Consider the following 15,240-nt stretch of genomic DNA (forward strand, 5'->3'; position numbering starts at 1 on the left):
AAATAAACATTAAGATTTGTTTGGGGAATACATTTTTATTGTTGTTATGCATAGCCATTCATTTTTGTAACTTGAGGTGAGTTTTCCTCCAAAGCATGTTTTTCTTTTTATTCCCAGGAAGCTGTGCCAAATGGTTGTATATTGATGTGAACGTATGTATTATCTTCTCAAAGTTCTAGGAAAAGAAAGAATGCACTTAATAAAATAAATGACAGTGTTATATGCTAATCTTTAAGCAGTTATCAGTTTCCATATTGAAGTTTTGCACACAAATCACAGAGCGGGGAGATGGGCCTTAACCTTTACCTATAGACAGCCTGACTGAGCAAGTAAGCAGTCATCAAACATTTACAGAGCAATGAGTTAATGAACAAACATTTGTGACAGAGTTAAAAATATTAACTCGTGAGTAAGCTTTCTACCCAACCCGTTCAAGGATTCAAAACTGCTGGTTAAGCCAAAGGTTAGGAAGACAATAGGAAGGGGATGAGAAAAATACCAGGACAGATTGTGCGGCTCCTTCTGAACATGATGGACAGGCTGGAGTGTAAAGGCGGGGCTGTGGGGTTGCCTGGGGGAGCAGCTGGGGGTTCAGCAGGACTCTCAGGTCAGAGATGTCCAAGAAAGAGTTTAAGGAGTTTGTTGGTATTGTTGTATTTTGTTTGAAACAAAATTTCCTTTATTTACTATCTGTTTAAGAACTTTATTAAAGGCTTACTTTTTTCTTCAACTTTATTTTAAGTTCAGGGGTATGTGTACAGGATGTGCATGTTTGTTGCAGAGGTAAATGTGTGCCATGGTAGTTTGCTGCACAGATCATCCCATCACCTAGGTATTAAGCCCAGCATCCATTAGCTATTCTTCCTGATGCTCTCCCTCCCCCAGCCCCCACTGGCAGGCTCTAGTGTGTGTTGTTCCCCCCATGTGTCCATGTGTTCTCATCATTCAGCTCCCACTTATAAGTGAGAACATGCAGTGTTTGGTTTTCTGTTCCTGCATTAGTTTGCTGAGGATAATGGCTTCCAACTCTGTCCATGTCCCTGCAAAGGACATGATCTCATTCCCTTTTATGGCTGCATAGTAGTCCATGCCACGTATGTACCACATTTTCTTTATCCAGTCTATCATCAATGGGCATTTAGACTGATTCCATATCTTTGCTATTGTAAATAGTTCTGCCATAAATATATCCGTGCATGTATCTTTATAGAAGGATTTATATTCCTTTGGGTATATATCCAGTAATGGGATTGCTGGGTCAAATGTATTTCTGGTTCCAGGTTTTCGAGGAATCAGCACACTGTCCTCCACAATGGTTGAACTAATTTACACTCCTACCATAAAGGCTTACTTTTAATTAAGGGTTTTGAGGTTAGGAGTATATGCATTTTCTTTTAAAAATGTAACACTAACAATTTTGTATCATTTTGGAAGGGGTTTTGAAGAGTTCTCTTGCAAGAGCTTTTTGTGCTTGTCTGAGAAATCATTCTTCCTTATTTCACTATTTTTGTTACTATTTTTTCTATCCTGGCAATATGTCAGGGGGTGTGTGTATTAAATTTGCCATTGCAACCATTTGAGTGTACAAATCAATGGTCTTAATGACATTTACATGGTTTGCAAACATCACCACAAACAATTTCCAAAATATTTTGTCAACTTAAAAAAAAACTCTGCACCCATTAAGCAATAACTTACAATTTCACTCTTCCTTCAGCCCCAAGCTATAATTTACTTTTTCTCTCTATAATTGCTTGTTCTAGGTACCTCATATAAGTGGTAACATTCAATATGTGTTCTTCTGTGTCTAACATTTCATTTAGCAAAATTTTTTTGAGATTCATCCATGTTGCAGTATGCATCAATACTTTATTCCTTTGAATGGCTAAATAATATTCCATTGTATCTTTATACCGCACTTTATGGACACTTGGCTGGTTTCTTCCTTTTGGCTATTGTGAATCATTTTTCTATAAACATTACTGTACAAGTATATGTTTGAGTCCCTGTTTTCAGTTCTCTTGGGAATACACCTAGGAATAGAATTGATGGGTTAAATAATGATTCTATGTTTAACCTTTTAAGAAACTGCCAAACGATTATCCAGAAGACGCACCATTTTATATTCCCACCAGCCCAAGGTGACTGTGGGTTTTTCAATCACTGTACACCGTACAATCATTGTACACTGTACACTGAAACTTTGGCCATTCAGGCAATTACTAAAAAGTCAGGAATAATAGATGCTGGTGAGGCTGTGGAGAAATAGTAACACTTTTACACTGTTGGTGGGAATGTAAATTAGTTCAATCATTGTGGAAGACAGTATGGTGATTCCTCAAGGATCTAGAACCAGAGATACCATTTGACCCAGTAATTTCATTACCGGGTATATACCTACCCAAAGGGATATAAATCATTCTACTATAAAGACACGTGCACACATATGTTTATTGCAGCAATAGTTACAACAGCAAAGACATGGCACCAACCCAAATGCACATCAGCGATAGACTGGATAAAGAAAATGTGGTACGTGGAATACTATGCAGCCATCAAAAAGATCATGTCCTTTGCAGGGACATGGATGAAACTGGAAGTCACCATCCTCAGCAAACTAACACCGGAACAGAAAACCAAACACTACATGTTCTCACTCATAAGTGGGAGTCGAACATTGGGAATGCACAGACACAGAGAGGGGAACAACGCACATCAGGGCCTGTTGGGGGGTGGGGGGTGAGGGGAAGGATCTTAAAGGACAGGTCAATAGGTGCAGCAAACCACCATGGCACACATATACCTATGTAACAAACCTGCACGTTCTGCACATGTATCCCATTTTTTGTTTTGTTTTGTTTTTGGCTTTTTTTTTTTTTAGAACAAATAAAGATAAAAAGAAAGAAACTTTGGCCATTCAAAGTGGAGAAGTGGAAAGGAGCTGAGTAGAGGGACTGCATGAGGCTTTTTTTATTATGGTAGATGACACCACAACTCTAGACCAAGGTGTGTGAACAAATGGGTGTGGTGCTTGCCCTGTTGTCTCCATCCCTCCAGCCTGGATGCAGCATCCTCAGCCTGGTTACAAGCAACCAGAATCCCCAAGGTCATCAGCATCTACAAGGCTCAGCTTTGAAGCTGTGTGGTTACTATGCAACAGAACAGTGTGTCTCACAGGAAATAAAGTTTGATTCAGGAATTTAGGAAAAGTTCTTTTCTTTTTAGGACAGGTTTGTCCTAGCCTCAGTCACTGCAACAAGCAAATAAAATAAAATAATAATTAAACAGGTACGTACTTCACAGTATATACTTTAGTTTTCCTCAGGATTCTCAAAGAGTCTATTAACAACCTCTTTTGCTTCATAGACGTTAGATGCTCCATGGACAATGTTTTTCAACTTACTTATTCCAAACCGGGCTCGGATAGAGTGAGGGGAAAGTACTTTTGCTTCTTCTGGGTCTGTTGGGCCCATCAATCGTCTCCATTCTGCAACAGCATTCCACTTGGTCAGAATCATGACCATAGATGGACCCCTGCAAAGAACGGTGCTTTTAGAAGACTCAGCCTACTGAGAACTCTTGACACTGCAAACAAGGCTAAAGACAACACTGCAGCCTGGGCCAGGGAGCTCCTTTTCATTCTTTGTCCTTATCAGTGCAATCATGTACTCTCTTTTTTTCATTTCTCCCTCTTCTAATAGGTTTATATGCTAGGTGAGTGCTGTAATTTAATTCTAGAGAATATTTGTCAATGAAGTCTTATTATTTTGCTACTTTGAGGTCTGTAAATAGAGACATTGTCATGGATTCAGGACTTGTTGCTTTATGGTTGGCTAGCAACCTCTAACCCCTTCAGGGATTGCCTCAAGTTAAGATAGCCACCGTATTCAGGCCACCCTCATTGCGAGGATGGCCTACTTCAAGTAACTGAGTGATGTGAGCATACAACAGCCTGGTCATCTCAGCCAGTATTGGACAACTCTGATAGACCAATCTAACTGTGGTTAGCAGAGGCTGTTGTCTGGTCTGCACTATTATCTTGACTTGCCGTCATCCCCATCCTGCTTCTTTGCCCCCTCTTCCTTGTGGCATCCTTACTCAATAGCCTGAACAAGAAACTCTTGCTATAGCTGTATGGCAGAAAATGCAACCTGCAGTAAGTATGAAAGTTAGTTTTCTAAGCTGTCATGGTGCAGTCCTAGGCTTCTGCTTATTATTTATATCTAAATAGCACATATATTCCATTAAATTTGGTTAACTTTATAAATTCTGCCTTCCTAAACTCATTGACAAATGGTCAGGAACTGAAAAAAGGGAAGATGTGCAATTAAAGAGGTTTCTTATACGTATTTTATACACACGTGTGTGTGTGTGTGTGTGTGCATGTGTGTGTGTATGCACAGTCATGTACCTCTTAATAATGCAGATACATTCTGAGAAATGTGACATTATGCTATTTCATTGTAGTGCAAACATCATAGAATATACTTACAGAAACCTAGATAGAATAGCCTCTTACACACCTAGGCTGGCTCCTGGGCTATAAACCTGTATAGCATGTTACCATACTGAATACTGTAGACAACTGTAACACAGTGTTATTTGTGTATCTAAACATATATGAACAGAAATGGTAATGCATTGCATTACAATGATCACGAAGTCACTAAAGCAATAGGAATTTTTCAGCTCCATTATAATCTTATGGGACTACTGCTGTACATGTAATTCATTATTGACTGAAATATTATACTGCAAAGCATGACTGTATAGAAAATATTTGATGTTTAATATATATAAAATAGAAAAGACATTTAACTCATAGTAAATCGACAATGATGTTCACATAATTATGAACTCTGTGTAAAAGAGAGCTTTGGAAAGCAGCAGTTAAAAGCAGAGACTCCCTGGGTTCAGACCCAGCGAAACACTAGTTTTGTGACTGTGGACAACTTCTAGCCCGGGGCCTATGTTCTCTCAAAATCAAAGTGGAAATTCTAGTAAAACTACTTCATAGAGTTATTATTATAAGAATCAAATGAAATAAAGTGTGTACAGCTCATCACAAGGCCTGGAATTAAGGAAACAATAAATGTAAGCCTTTAATTTCTATGCGGTGGTTATAAAAGTATGTGTTGTCAGGAACAGATGTATCATGTAGAAAGAAGTTTTAAAAGAGTGTATTTCTTATAGTAATATTTATGTTATTATGTATACATAGTTTTACAAGGTATCAACGCATGTAAAAAAAAGATGTGAATAATCATAGCTAACATTTATCAAGTGTTTAATATCTGTCATGCACTGTTCTAGGTACTTTCAACACATCAATTATGTAGCCCTCCCAACAAGCCTATTAGATAGATACTATTATTACTCCCATTCAACAGATAAGGAAACTCAGGCAACAATTAAGTAGGCTGGCAAAGCAGAGATTTGAACCGAGGCAGCCTCTATGTCTAATGCGAAGACCTAGAGAAACGAGAAGGGAAGGGAAGGGAAGGGAGAAAGGAAAGTAGGAAGGAAGAGAGAATGAAAGAAAGGGAGCGAGGAGAGACAGAAGGAGAGAGAGAAAAGAAGATGTGGGGAGGTAAGGAAACAGAAAAAAGATGAACCATGAATGGTAGCAGAATGTCTTTTCATGAATGAGATTAGATGAAATGTTTTAATTAACTTTTGCATTTTTCAAAGTTTCTATAATGAACATTTACCACTTTTATAATGCAAATAATTATGTATCAGAAACTTACTCAGATAACATTTCCAATAAATCTTTATAAAAGTCTTTTCCTGTTATTTTTGGATAAATTTTCTCTATTTGCTCAGGAGTTAGGAACATTTTCTTCACCTGTGTCAGATCAAACCCAGCCTCCTTAATCATCTTCAGGATCTGCTCTAAGAAAAACAGATATTTGATAATATTGCAGATTGCTTCACTTTTCCTCCATACTCAAGTAGACTGAAATAACTAAGGAAAACGACAGTTTAACTTGCATATTGTGGTTTAACATGACAAAACTGCCAAACTAAATTAAAATTCCAAAGCACCAAATTGACATTCAGAATTTTAGTATGTTAATGTAGATTTTCAGTCTCTGAGGTTCACCTTTCCAGAAACCACCTGAAACACCTAGTAGACCACAAGAGTAGAAGGCGAAGGGACCTGCTCTCAAGCTAAGAATAAAGATATATTTTCACCTTCATACTACAAATTCCAAGGAATTTCTTGCTAGATATGGATTGAAGGATAAAGCCAATCTGAACTCTTCTCCCTGAAGAATCAGAGTACCATCAAAGGAATTAAAGCAAATGTTGTCAAAATCTCACCAACAGCCTAAGTTTTGAGGGCTACATTCTAGAGACAAAGATGAACCAACTGAGAAACTGGGCGCTTTCTGGTAAAACGGCCTGTTCTTTGCTCCAGATCAAAAGCACATAGAATGGTCTGGGAGCTAAAGGCAATATGATTATAACCAACAGACAGCCTGGAGAAGGCTGGACCTCTCCTGCTGGAAGGGAGGTGGCCAGGATCTGCCCTAAGACAGGCACTGCAGAAATGAAAGGGAAGAAAATATAAACCTTTCCTCGGAGACTAATTGTCTCAACAGAGAGCAAGGCCTATAAAGATATCATGAGAAAGTAATCATTATTATAGAGTAATATATAAGGTCCCCAGAACCACAGGTGAGAAAACAATTAACTTTCTCTGAAGAGGTCAGGGATGACTTCACAGAGACACCGACCTTTGTGTTAAGCATGGAAAAAATAAGGTGTGATCACCAAGTGGACAAGTAGGGAAAGGACATTGCAGGCAGAGTGAGTAATGTATGCCAAGTGCAGAGGGCAGGAAGAAGTGACTGGGTGAAAATATACTGGAGATGAAGTTGGCCAAGTAAGTAGAAGAAGGATTATCAAGAGCTATGCCCTGTGAAGAAATCTGGACTTTCCTCTAAAAACAGCAAGGAACATTTAAAGCACTCTAAGCAAGAATATAATCAGATCTGTGCTCTAAAACGATAATTTCCTTTGCACCATGAAGAATGAATTAGGGTAGGAGTGGGTGATTGTGGCATTGCAAGCAAGGTATTTGAAGACTAATGCAGTTTTTGGAAATCAATACTTTCTGGTAAAAGGAGGCACCTTGGAAAAGAAAAGTCTCTTACAGTTCTTAGATAAAGACAGCAAGTGGCTCAGGTTAACGTTCAAGATAAACAGAGAGTACTGTAGGTAGTGAGGTAGATTCACCCCCTGCAAAGGCCCTACCTATGAAGAAACTACCCAATTATATTAATACAAAACCAAGGGAAAATCTGAGCTGAGAAATGAAATGAGCTAACCCAAACACTTATTAATCTTTACTGAACCATTATAAAAGATAAAATTAAAATTACTATGCTAATTAAAAAATTTATTCCCCTGTTAAAGAAATAAATAAAAGAAAGAGAAAGAGGAAGGGAGGGAGGAAGAAAGAAAGCCAGCAGAAGGATGACAAATACCTCCCAAACTGTAACACAACACCCTAATGTGAATTAAGCAGTTTGAACATTAAAAAAATCATAAATCATAAATCAGAACTTCAAACTCAAAACTAGAAATGGCCAAGCAATAAGTAGATGTGAAATAAAAGCTGCAACCACGAAAGACAAAGATAAAATAACAGAAATAAACTAGGTGTCTAATGTAACTTAAAATACAGAGAAGGACATAGAGAACAGAAGTAAAAATAGCCAAGTAAAGGGAAGTAAAATAAAGAAAGAGAAGTCAATAGGGAAAGTGATAGTTACAGAGGTTAGGCAAAGATAAGCATGTCTACACGTGTGTGTATGTAGGTATGTGTGTGTACGTATCTGTGTATATATATAATTAAATAATATATATTACTATATTTATTTAAGAAATTTGACTTCATCATACCAAAAGAGAATATTTTTAACTAAAAATTGAGTAAGTCAATCTAAACACTCAGAAACTTCAAAAGAATCACCTGTTAGTTCCAGTTGGTGAAATCCCTAAAGAAAAAAAAGAACAATGGAACAGAACTAATATTTAAAACTATGAGGCAGGAAAACCGTCTTGAAATAAGAGAAGATAAGAATCTAGGCAGTGAAAAAGACTAACATGTATCTGGAAAAAGAAACCAAGAGTGGTCAAATCTCAGACATATGTTAGTAAACCTACTAGACTTAAGAAACAAACAAAAATTAACCCTGTCTTCTGGCAAAACACCATATTACAATGAAACAAAAATCAATATGGCACCAGGTTTCTTGAAAGAAATGCAGGAAACAAGAATAGAGATACCCTGTCAAGAAACTCCAAGAAAAAAAATGTGAGCCTAGGATTATTTTTATCCAGCATATATGTTAATAATATATTTTCTAACAAAGTACATTTAACATTTAACACAAGTTCAAAAAATAGGAGAATAGCTCAAGAAATGAGAAAGTAGATTAAATACCTAATTGTTGGAAAGGTAATAGGATATCATTTAAAGCAGAGAAAACAAATAATAGGCACTCAGTCAAGAAAAGAGAACTTTCAAGCTTATCCGTCCCACCTTTTTTTGTTGTTGTTGTTGTGTTTTGTTTTAGGCTTTTAGCAGCCCAAAGCCATGGTTTTTAGTTTCTGTCTCTAGTGATAACCAGAAAAGAAGGATGAGGAAGGGGCTTTACTGGACCAATCAGAAACAGAAACTAAGAACCCATGACTATATTCTTTCCCTTGGACAACCCTGATAGATGTTGCAATAAAAATAGCTTCCAGAACAAATAAATTTCTCAAACACAAAAGAAAATGTAAAAGACCACACAGAGAAGAACAACAGTAAATGAAAAATAACATGTAAAGTAAATATAACTTAAAATAATAAGATGTTTGAAACTAAACATATCATTAACATAAAATAAACATATTATGTGACTTTATCTCATCTACTAAATTTTTTTCCTGTAAGACCTAAAACAATAAAACTACTAGAAGAAAATATAGGTGAAATGCTTCATAGCATTGGTCTCGGCAGTGATTTTTTTTGATAAGACCTCAAAAGCACAGGCAACAAAAGCAAAACTAGACAAATGGGATTATATCAAACTAAATTCTACATAGTGAAGAAAAAAATCAACAGAGTGAAGAGACAACCTACAGAATTCAAGGAAATATTTTCAAGCTATGCATCTGACAAAGGGTTAATATACAGCATATATGAGGAACTCAACTCAATAGCAAACAAACAAAAACCCCCAAAAAAGGATTCTGGTTTAAAAATCGGTAAAAACCTGAATAGACATTTCTCAAAAGACATCTGTTGAACATATAATGACCAACAGATATACGAAAAAATGCTCAACATCTCTTAAAAAATTAAAAATAGAACTACCATATATGATCCAGCAATCCTACTATGGATATATATCCGAAGGAAATAAAATCAGTACATTGAAGAAATATCTGTACTCATATGTTTATTGCAGCATTATCCACAATAGCCAACATTTGGAATCAACATAAATAAAATCAACCTATTTATTATCAATAAAAATTGATGGATGAATGGATAACGAAAGTGTGATGTATATACATAATGGAATATTATTCAGCTATAAAAAGTAATGAAATCCTGTCATTTGTGACAACATAGAAGAACCTAGAGGACATTATCTTAAGTGAAATAAGCCAGGCACAGAAAAGACAAATACTGCATGATCTCACTCATATGTGGAACCTAAAGAAGTTGATCTCCTAGAAGTAGAAAGCAGAATGGTGCTTACTAGAGGCAGGGAGGGTATGGGGGAGGGAGAAATAGGGACAGATAAGTCTTTGGGTATAAGTTCTGGTGTTCTACTGCATAGTAGGGTAACTATAGTTAATAATATTACATTGTATATTTCAAAATAGGTAGAAGAGGAGACTTTGAATGTTCTTACCACAAAGAAATGATAAAGTTATGAGGTAATGGGTATGCTATATACCCTGATTTGATTATTACATAATGTGTACATCTATCAAAACATCATAATGTACCCCATGAATATGGACAATGATGTTTCAATTTAAAAAATTAAAAATACGTCAGTTGTGTACTGTTTTATTACAGTGAATTTGGCTGTTTAACATATATTTTAAGAGAAAGTCAGGAATACAAATCTGCCTTTATGGATTTTATGTGTGAGACAAGCCTAAAAAAAGTGATTCAAAAAGGCTAAAAATAAATAGGCAAAAATATACAAAGCAAATGCAAATAATAACAAAGCAGGGTGTGTGGTCTTGATAGCAAACAATACAGAATTCAGGCCCCAAGGCATTAAATGAGACAAATAAGAACCTTGTGTAACGCTAAAAACTAAATCTACCATGAATAGTTTTAAATATCTATGTATCAAATAACATGGCCACCACCATTATGAATCAGAAAATACAGGAAATACAGCCAACAATATACTGAAAACAGGTGACTCACACCTTTAGTTTCTGAGGATCCCCAAAATTCAAGACAGATCAAGTCGGGAAAAAATAAATCAAGATGAATCAAACTGTAAGGCTGGTTTTATCTTATATTCAAACTTTTCACCATGATACTAGTGATGATATTTTTTCTCCTCAGACACGTAGAATCTTCACAAAAGTTTGCCATATGGTAGTTCGGCAATACCATGATAATTTCAAAAAAATGCAAGCTTTTTCTTCTACCAGAATTTTAAAAAATATATTTAAAAATAATTTATTTGTTGAATAATTCTAAGGCCCAAGGGAAAATACAAACCAAAATTACAAAATTTCAATAACATATTATCAATAATCAATAATGATAATGAAAACTCTATGCATTAGAACCTGTGGGCTATAATTAAAGCAGTAATCAAAGAAAAATGTATAACCTTAAAATTTCTTATCAATAAAAATTAAAAGTTGAAAATAAATAAATTTAATATTCAACTCAAAAAGCTAGAAGAAGAACATAAGAAAAAACTACTAGAAAATAGAAGGAAGAAAATCATGAAGATAAAACCAAAAATAGTAGTTAGAAAAGAGAAAAACATAGAACTTATGAATAAATTAAATTTTTATTGTTTGAAAGATAACAAAATAAGAAATGGTAAAGTAGAAATAATCACGGAAATGGAGGAAATATAATAATGATAAGAAATTACTTTACAAATTACGTAGCTGGAATAGATAACTTCCTAGGAAGGTATAATTTAACTATATTTACTCAAAGGGTGATAGAAAGCTTAAACAGAGCAATTTCCATAAAAGAAACAGAGAAAGCAATCAAATAATTATCCCACAAAAAAACAACAGGCCCAGATATTTTCACAGGAAAATTTTACCAAACCTCCAAATACCAATCTCAGTGCTGCCTACACTCTTTTGGAGCACTGAAAAAGATGTTCACATTCCTTATGAAGTATTCCATTGATTTCTAAACCTGATAGATATCAAACCAAAAAAATGGAAAGCAGAGATCAATCTCACTTTTAAGTCTCAATACAAAAAAAAGTAAAATATAAGCAAATAGTATCCAATAGCAGATCTAAAAATGCATCGTAACTAAGCAACATCTACATAGGAATGGAAGGACATAGTTCAATATTTGAAATATCATTAACAAGATATTCCGTACCTATATATCCATGGAAAAAATAACTCATCATTTTCATAAATTCTGAAAAGGACTTCAGCAAAATTCAATATCATTTCTGATTAAGAGAAAGACAAAGACAAGGATGAGGGAGGGAGACCTGAGAGAGACAGCAAGAGAAAATATGACAAAGTTAATCGTTGAATCTAAATGAAGGATAGGAGTACTCATCACAACCTTTCTTTTTTTGAATTTTCTGTTTCCTGTTTTGCTTTTCTGCTCGTTAATTTTTTAAATGTTCACAAAATTTGGAGAAAATGTATACATTGACTTTTATTCTCAAATATTTACCTCTTTGTTCACTTGTTGCATGAGGTTTAATCAAGCCTAAAGTGCTTTGAAGAGGAAAGAAATGCTGTATTTCCCTTTCAGCGGTTTCTAATGAATCGCTGCCATACAACTGGTTGACCGGCAAACTGTCCACCGCAAATTTTGCGCACAAACTTTGAAAAAGAAGTCAGGTTTAAAAGCTATTAGAACAGAACAGAATAATATAACACAATTTACATAAGTTGTTCAAAAGTTATCAAATAACAGCAAATCATTCCAGATCTTGACACTGTGCAAAAGGAAGTAAGTACATGGCGGCTTAGGGCATGCTACTTCTTTTCAAGGAGGTAACGGTCATTAGGAAGAAAGGATGTGATCATTTAAATCATCATGACAATGAATATTGACAGATAACTATGAAAGAGGAATGAATGCCGATATGGTTTGGCTGTGTTCCCACCCAATTCTCACGTTGAATTGTAATCCCCAAAATCCCCACATGTCATGGGCAGGACCTAGTGGGAACTAAATGAATCATGGGGGCAGTTTCCCTCATGCTGTTCTGAGTGAGTTCTCAGAAGATCTGACGGTTTTACGAGCACCTGGTATTACAAGCCCTGCTGGCACTCATTCTCTCTCCTGCCACCCTGTGAAGAGGTGCCTTCTGCCACTATTATAACTTTCCTGAGGCTTCCCCAGCCATGCGGAACTGTGTGTCAATTAAACCTCTTTTCTTTATAAATGACCCAGTCTCAGGTATTTCTTCATAGCAGCATGAGAACGGACTGATATAGATGCCCTGTGCAGTGAAAAAGCTCAGAGGGTAGAATCCTTGCACTACTTGCTAGCTGTGTGATATTAGGGAGCTGCTTAACTTCTCTGTGCTTTAGTTGTCTCAAATATAAATATGACAATAAAACCTGTTTCAGAAGGTGATTTTGCAGATGCAATCAGATGATGCCTTTGAAATATATGGTGCGTGTATTGAACTCTAAATAAATTTTCTTCTGTGGCTTTCACCATGCGTTAATGCTTCACATTAACAAGCATTACATGGCATTTGACTCTAGACCAAAGATACAAAATTATAAACATTAAATCCAGAAGATACTGTAAGGGAACCCTCCAGGTGAGCAACAACAGCAATAAAAGAGAAGTAGACAGGACAACTTTGTGGGAAGAGGCAGGAGTGATGCTGATAATACCAGACCATCCACATTAGATTAGACAGTTTATTGTTATGCTTTCTTTCCTATAAATAAGTATGTATCCCATGAATCAGCTGTTGCTCTTTGGTATTTTTTTCAGTTGTCCTTTTTATCTGTCTTTCTATCTATGCATATTTCAGTAGCAAATAATGCTCACTGCCCATTTCACTTTTTTCCCTTTAAACAGTCCAGGGCAGTCAACCCAACAAATTCCAGCTATGGTGAATAATGTTCCTTCCTGCTAACACTGATGTGGATTCTTCACATCACTGGAAACTTGATTTTCTGTCCCCAGCTTCCAGATCCTCTTCTTTCCTCTCTGGTCTCAGTGACTCATTCAGGGTTTTGTTTGTTTGTTTTTGTTTTTTTGCCTTATCACCTTGACCTTTCCATTCTGCCCTTGGCTGTTCCCACACCTCTAATCTGGAGATACTTTTAGCCCTAGTCCCTTGGACTCCGTGATTGCCAGGGATGAGGGATTTGCACAATGATTGAATGAAACAGCCTGAGCCATCCTGAGCACTTACTCTGCTCAATGCAGAGCATTCTCCCAACCCCTGTTATGCTGTTAAACACGATTATTGGAAAATGTCGGGGGAGGAATAGTGGGATACAGGGAGTAACAGGTAACAATGAGGGGTTGCTGTGCTTCTCTTCTATGCAAATTATCATATTTTGGGTAAAACAATGCCAGCATAGAATCTGATATTCAGGCACAGGAAAGGGGTGAAGTTCTATTTAAAGAGTTATTCCTAAAGCAACTGTAAGTGCTGGGTGGAGCCAAGGAAAGTGGAAAAGTGGGGATCAATTAGAAATAAAGATCAAGATTAATTGTGAACGTGTGGCAATTTTCAGTATGATAGTGGGGTGGAGATGGGGCAGTAACTGAGAGCCTCCACACTTGGTGCCCCAGTGTCTAGACCAGTGTGCCTACAGGCACAGGCCTTGTGTTGATAGCAATCCCTGTCTCTGGTAGCATGCATTGCGCTCTATGCCACATTTTATTAAATGATTCCATGGCACTCTGCTCACAACACTTGCAGAGGTTCTATGCTTATTATCCTTCACAGTCATTAGCACATAAGCAAAGACATAACTGAGTAGGGCTAACTAAGGGGCAATACATGTTAATGCAACAGAAGTCAGATTTAAGTATATCCTACCCAAAAGAAAGCACTTCAGCTTTTATGTAAGTGAGGCTTCATAACTATTGTTATTTATTGTGTCAACATGTATGTCAGGTTTGCAGTGCCTTAAAGAGCATCTATATTCTTGCACACTTGAAGGGGGTATGAGGGGTGTCCTTTCTTCCTTTGAATTGAATCCTACCCTAAAATCAGCACGAAGAATTCAAGGGAATTGAAATTCAATTTGTTTCCATCAGCTTCCTGCCAAATATGGAGATGCATGAGATACTGCTTCTATCCTGCAGATGATATTAAGCCTAGCACGTAAGCTCAGAAAATATTGAAAGAGTTCCCCTTATGTGCCAGGTAATATGCCAGGGGTCAAGTTGATTACAAAGTTTAGCTGATTTCTAAGATTAATCAGTAAGCTAAGTCAATAAATGTTCCCACTAAATTGTAGAGTACATACTCAATTAGTCATCACTGTCTTAAAACTCATGATCAGTTAAAGAAGCTACAGCTGCCACCACAACCTTCTTAAAGGAATTTCTCCTAAATAGCAGGTGGGGTGGATATTTCTCCCAAGAGATGACCTGTTGACTGAAATATACACCTCTTAGCTCCCAGCCCCAAGCCTAGCATCTCACAATGGTCTCTTGCAAATCCTTGGCCATCCTCAGGCTGGCACTGGGCTGGACCTCCAGTCATAAGCGGTCCACTCCTGCCCCAGGAAAGGCAGCTTTCCTGAGAAGCTCCCTTGGAGTAGAGCTGTGGTTCCAATACTCTACATCTAAAAAGGTGTTTAAAATGGAGCCCATGAAAACAGATAGGGACCCACGGTATGAATCCTACCTCTCTGGAAAATATTCAATGGCTTCTTCAGCAGTTCTTGGTCCCAGTAATTGTTTCCAGTGTTGCAAGCCATTGTCTCTCAATAAAACAAGGGCTAGAGATGGACCACTATTAGAAAAGAAAACAAAGAAGAGGTATTAAGAAG

At 36.6% G+C, this 15,240-nt stretch overlaps 1 protein-coding gene across 5 annotated transcripts in view; it reads right to left on the reverse strand.

Annotated features, from left to right (window-relative positions):
* The window catches only part of NME8 (NME/NM23 family member 8), a 52,331-nt gene continuing 37,091 nt past the window's right edge, over nt 1-15,240 (reverse strand). For 3 of the 5 annotated variants that reach the window (XM_055293384.2, XM_055293390.2, XM_055293386.2), the window contains 5 exons: nt 15,096-15,203; nt 11,930-12,081; nt 5,751-5,895; nt 3,297-3,534; nt 1-175 (listed from right to left, as the gene is read on the reverse strand). In XM_055293384.2, the coding sequence (XP_055149359.1) occupies nt 3,312-3,534; nt 5,751-5,895; nt 11,930-12,081; nt 15,096-15,203 (628 nt within the window). In that variant the 3' untranslated portion in view covers nt 1-175; nt 3,297-3,311. Of the gene's footprint in view, nt 176-1,748; nt 2,034-3,296; nt 3,535-5,750; nt 5,896-11,929; nt 12,082-15,095; nt 15,204-15,240 lie in introns of those variants that run through there. The other 2 variants (XM_055293387.2, XM_055293385.2) reach the window with 2 other exon arrangements.

The sequence above is a fragment of the Symphalangus syndactylus genome, chromosome 9 (genome assembly GCF_028878055.3).
Source record: "Symphalangus syndactylus isolate Jambi chromosome 9, NHGRI_mSymSyn1-v2.1_pri, whole genome shotgun sequence".
NCBI lineage: Eukaryota > Metazoa > Chordata > Mammalia > Primates > Hylobatidae > Symphalangus > Symphalangus syndactylus.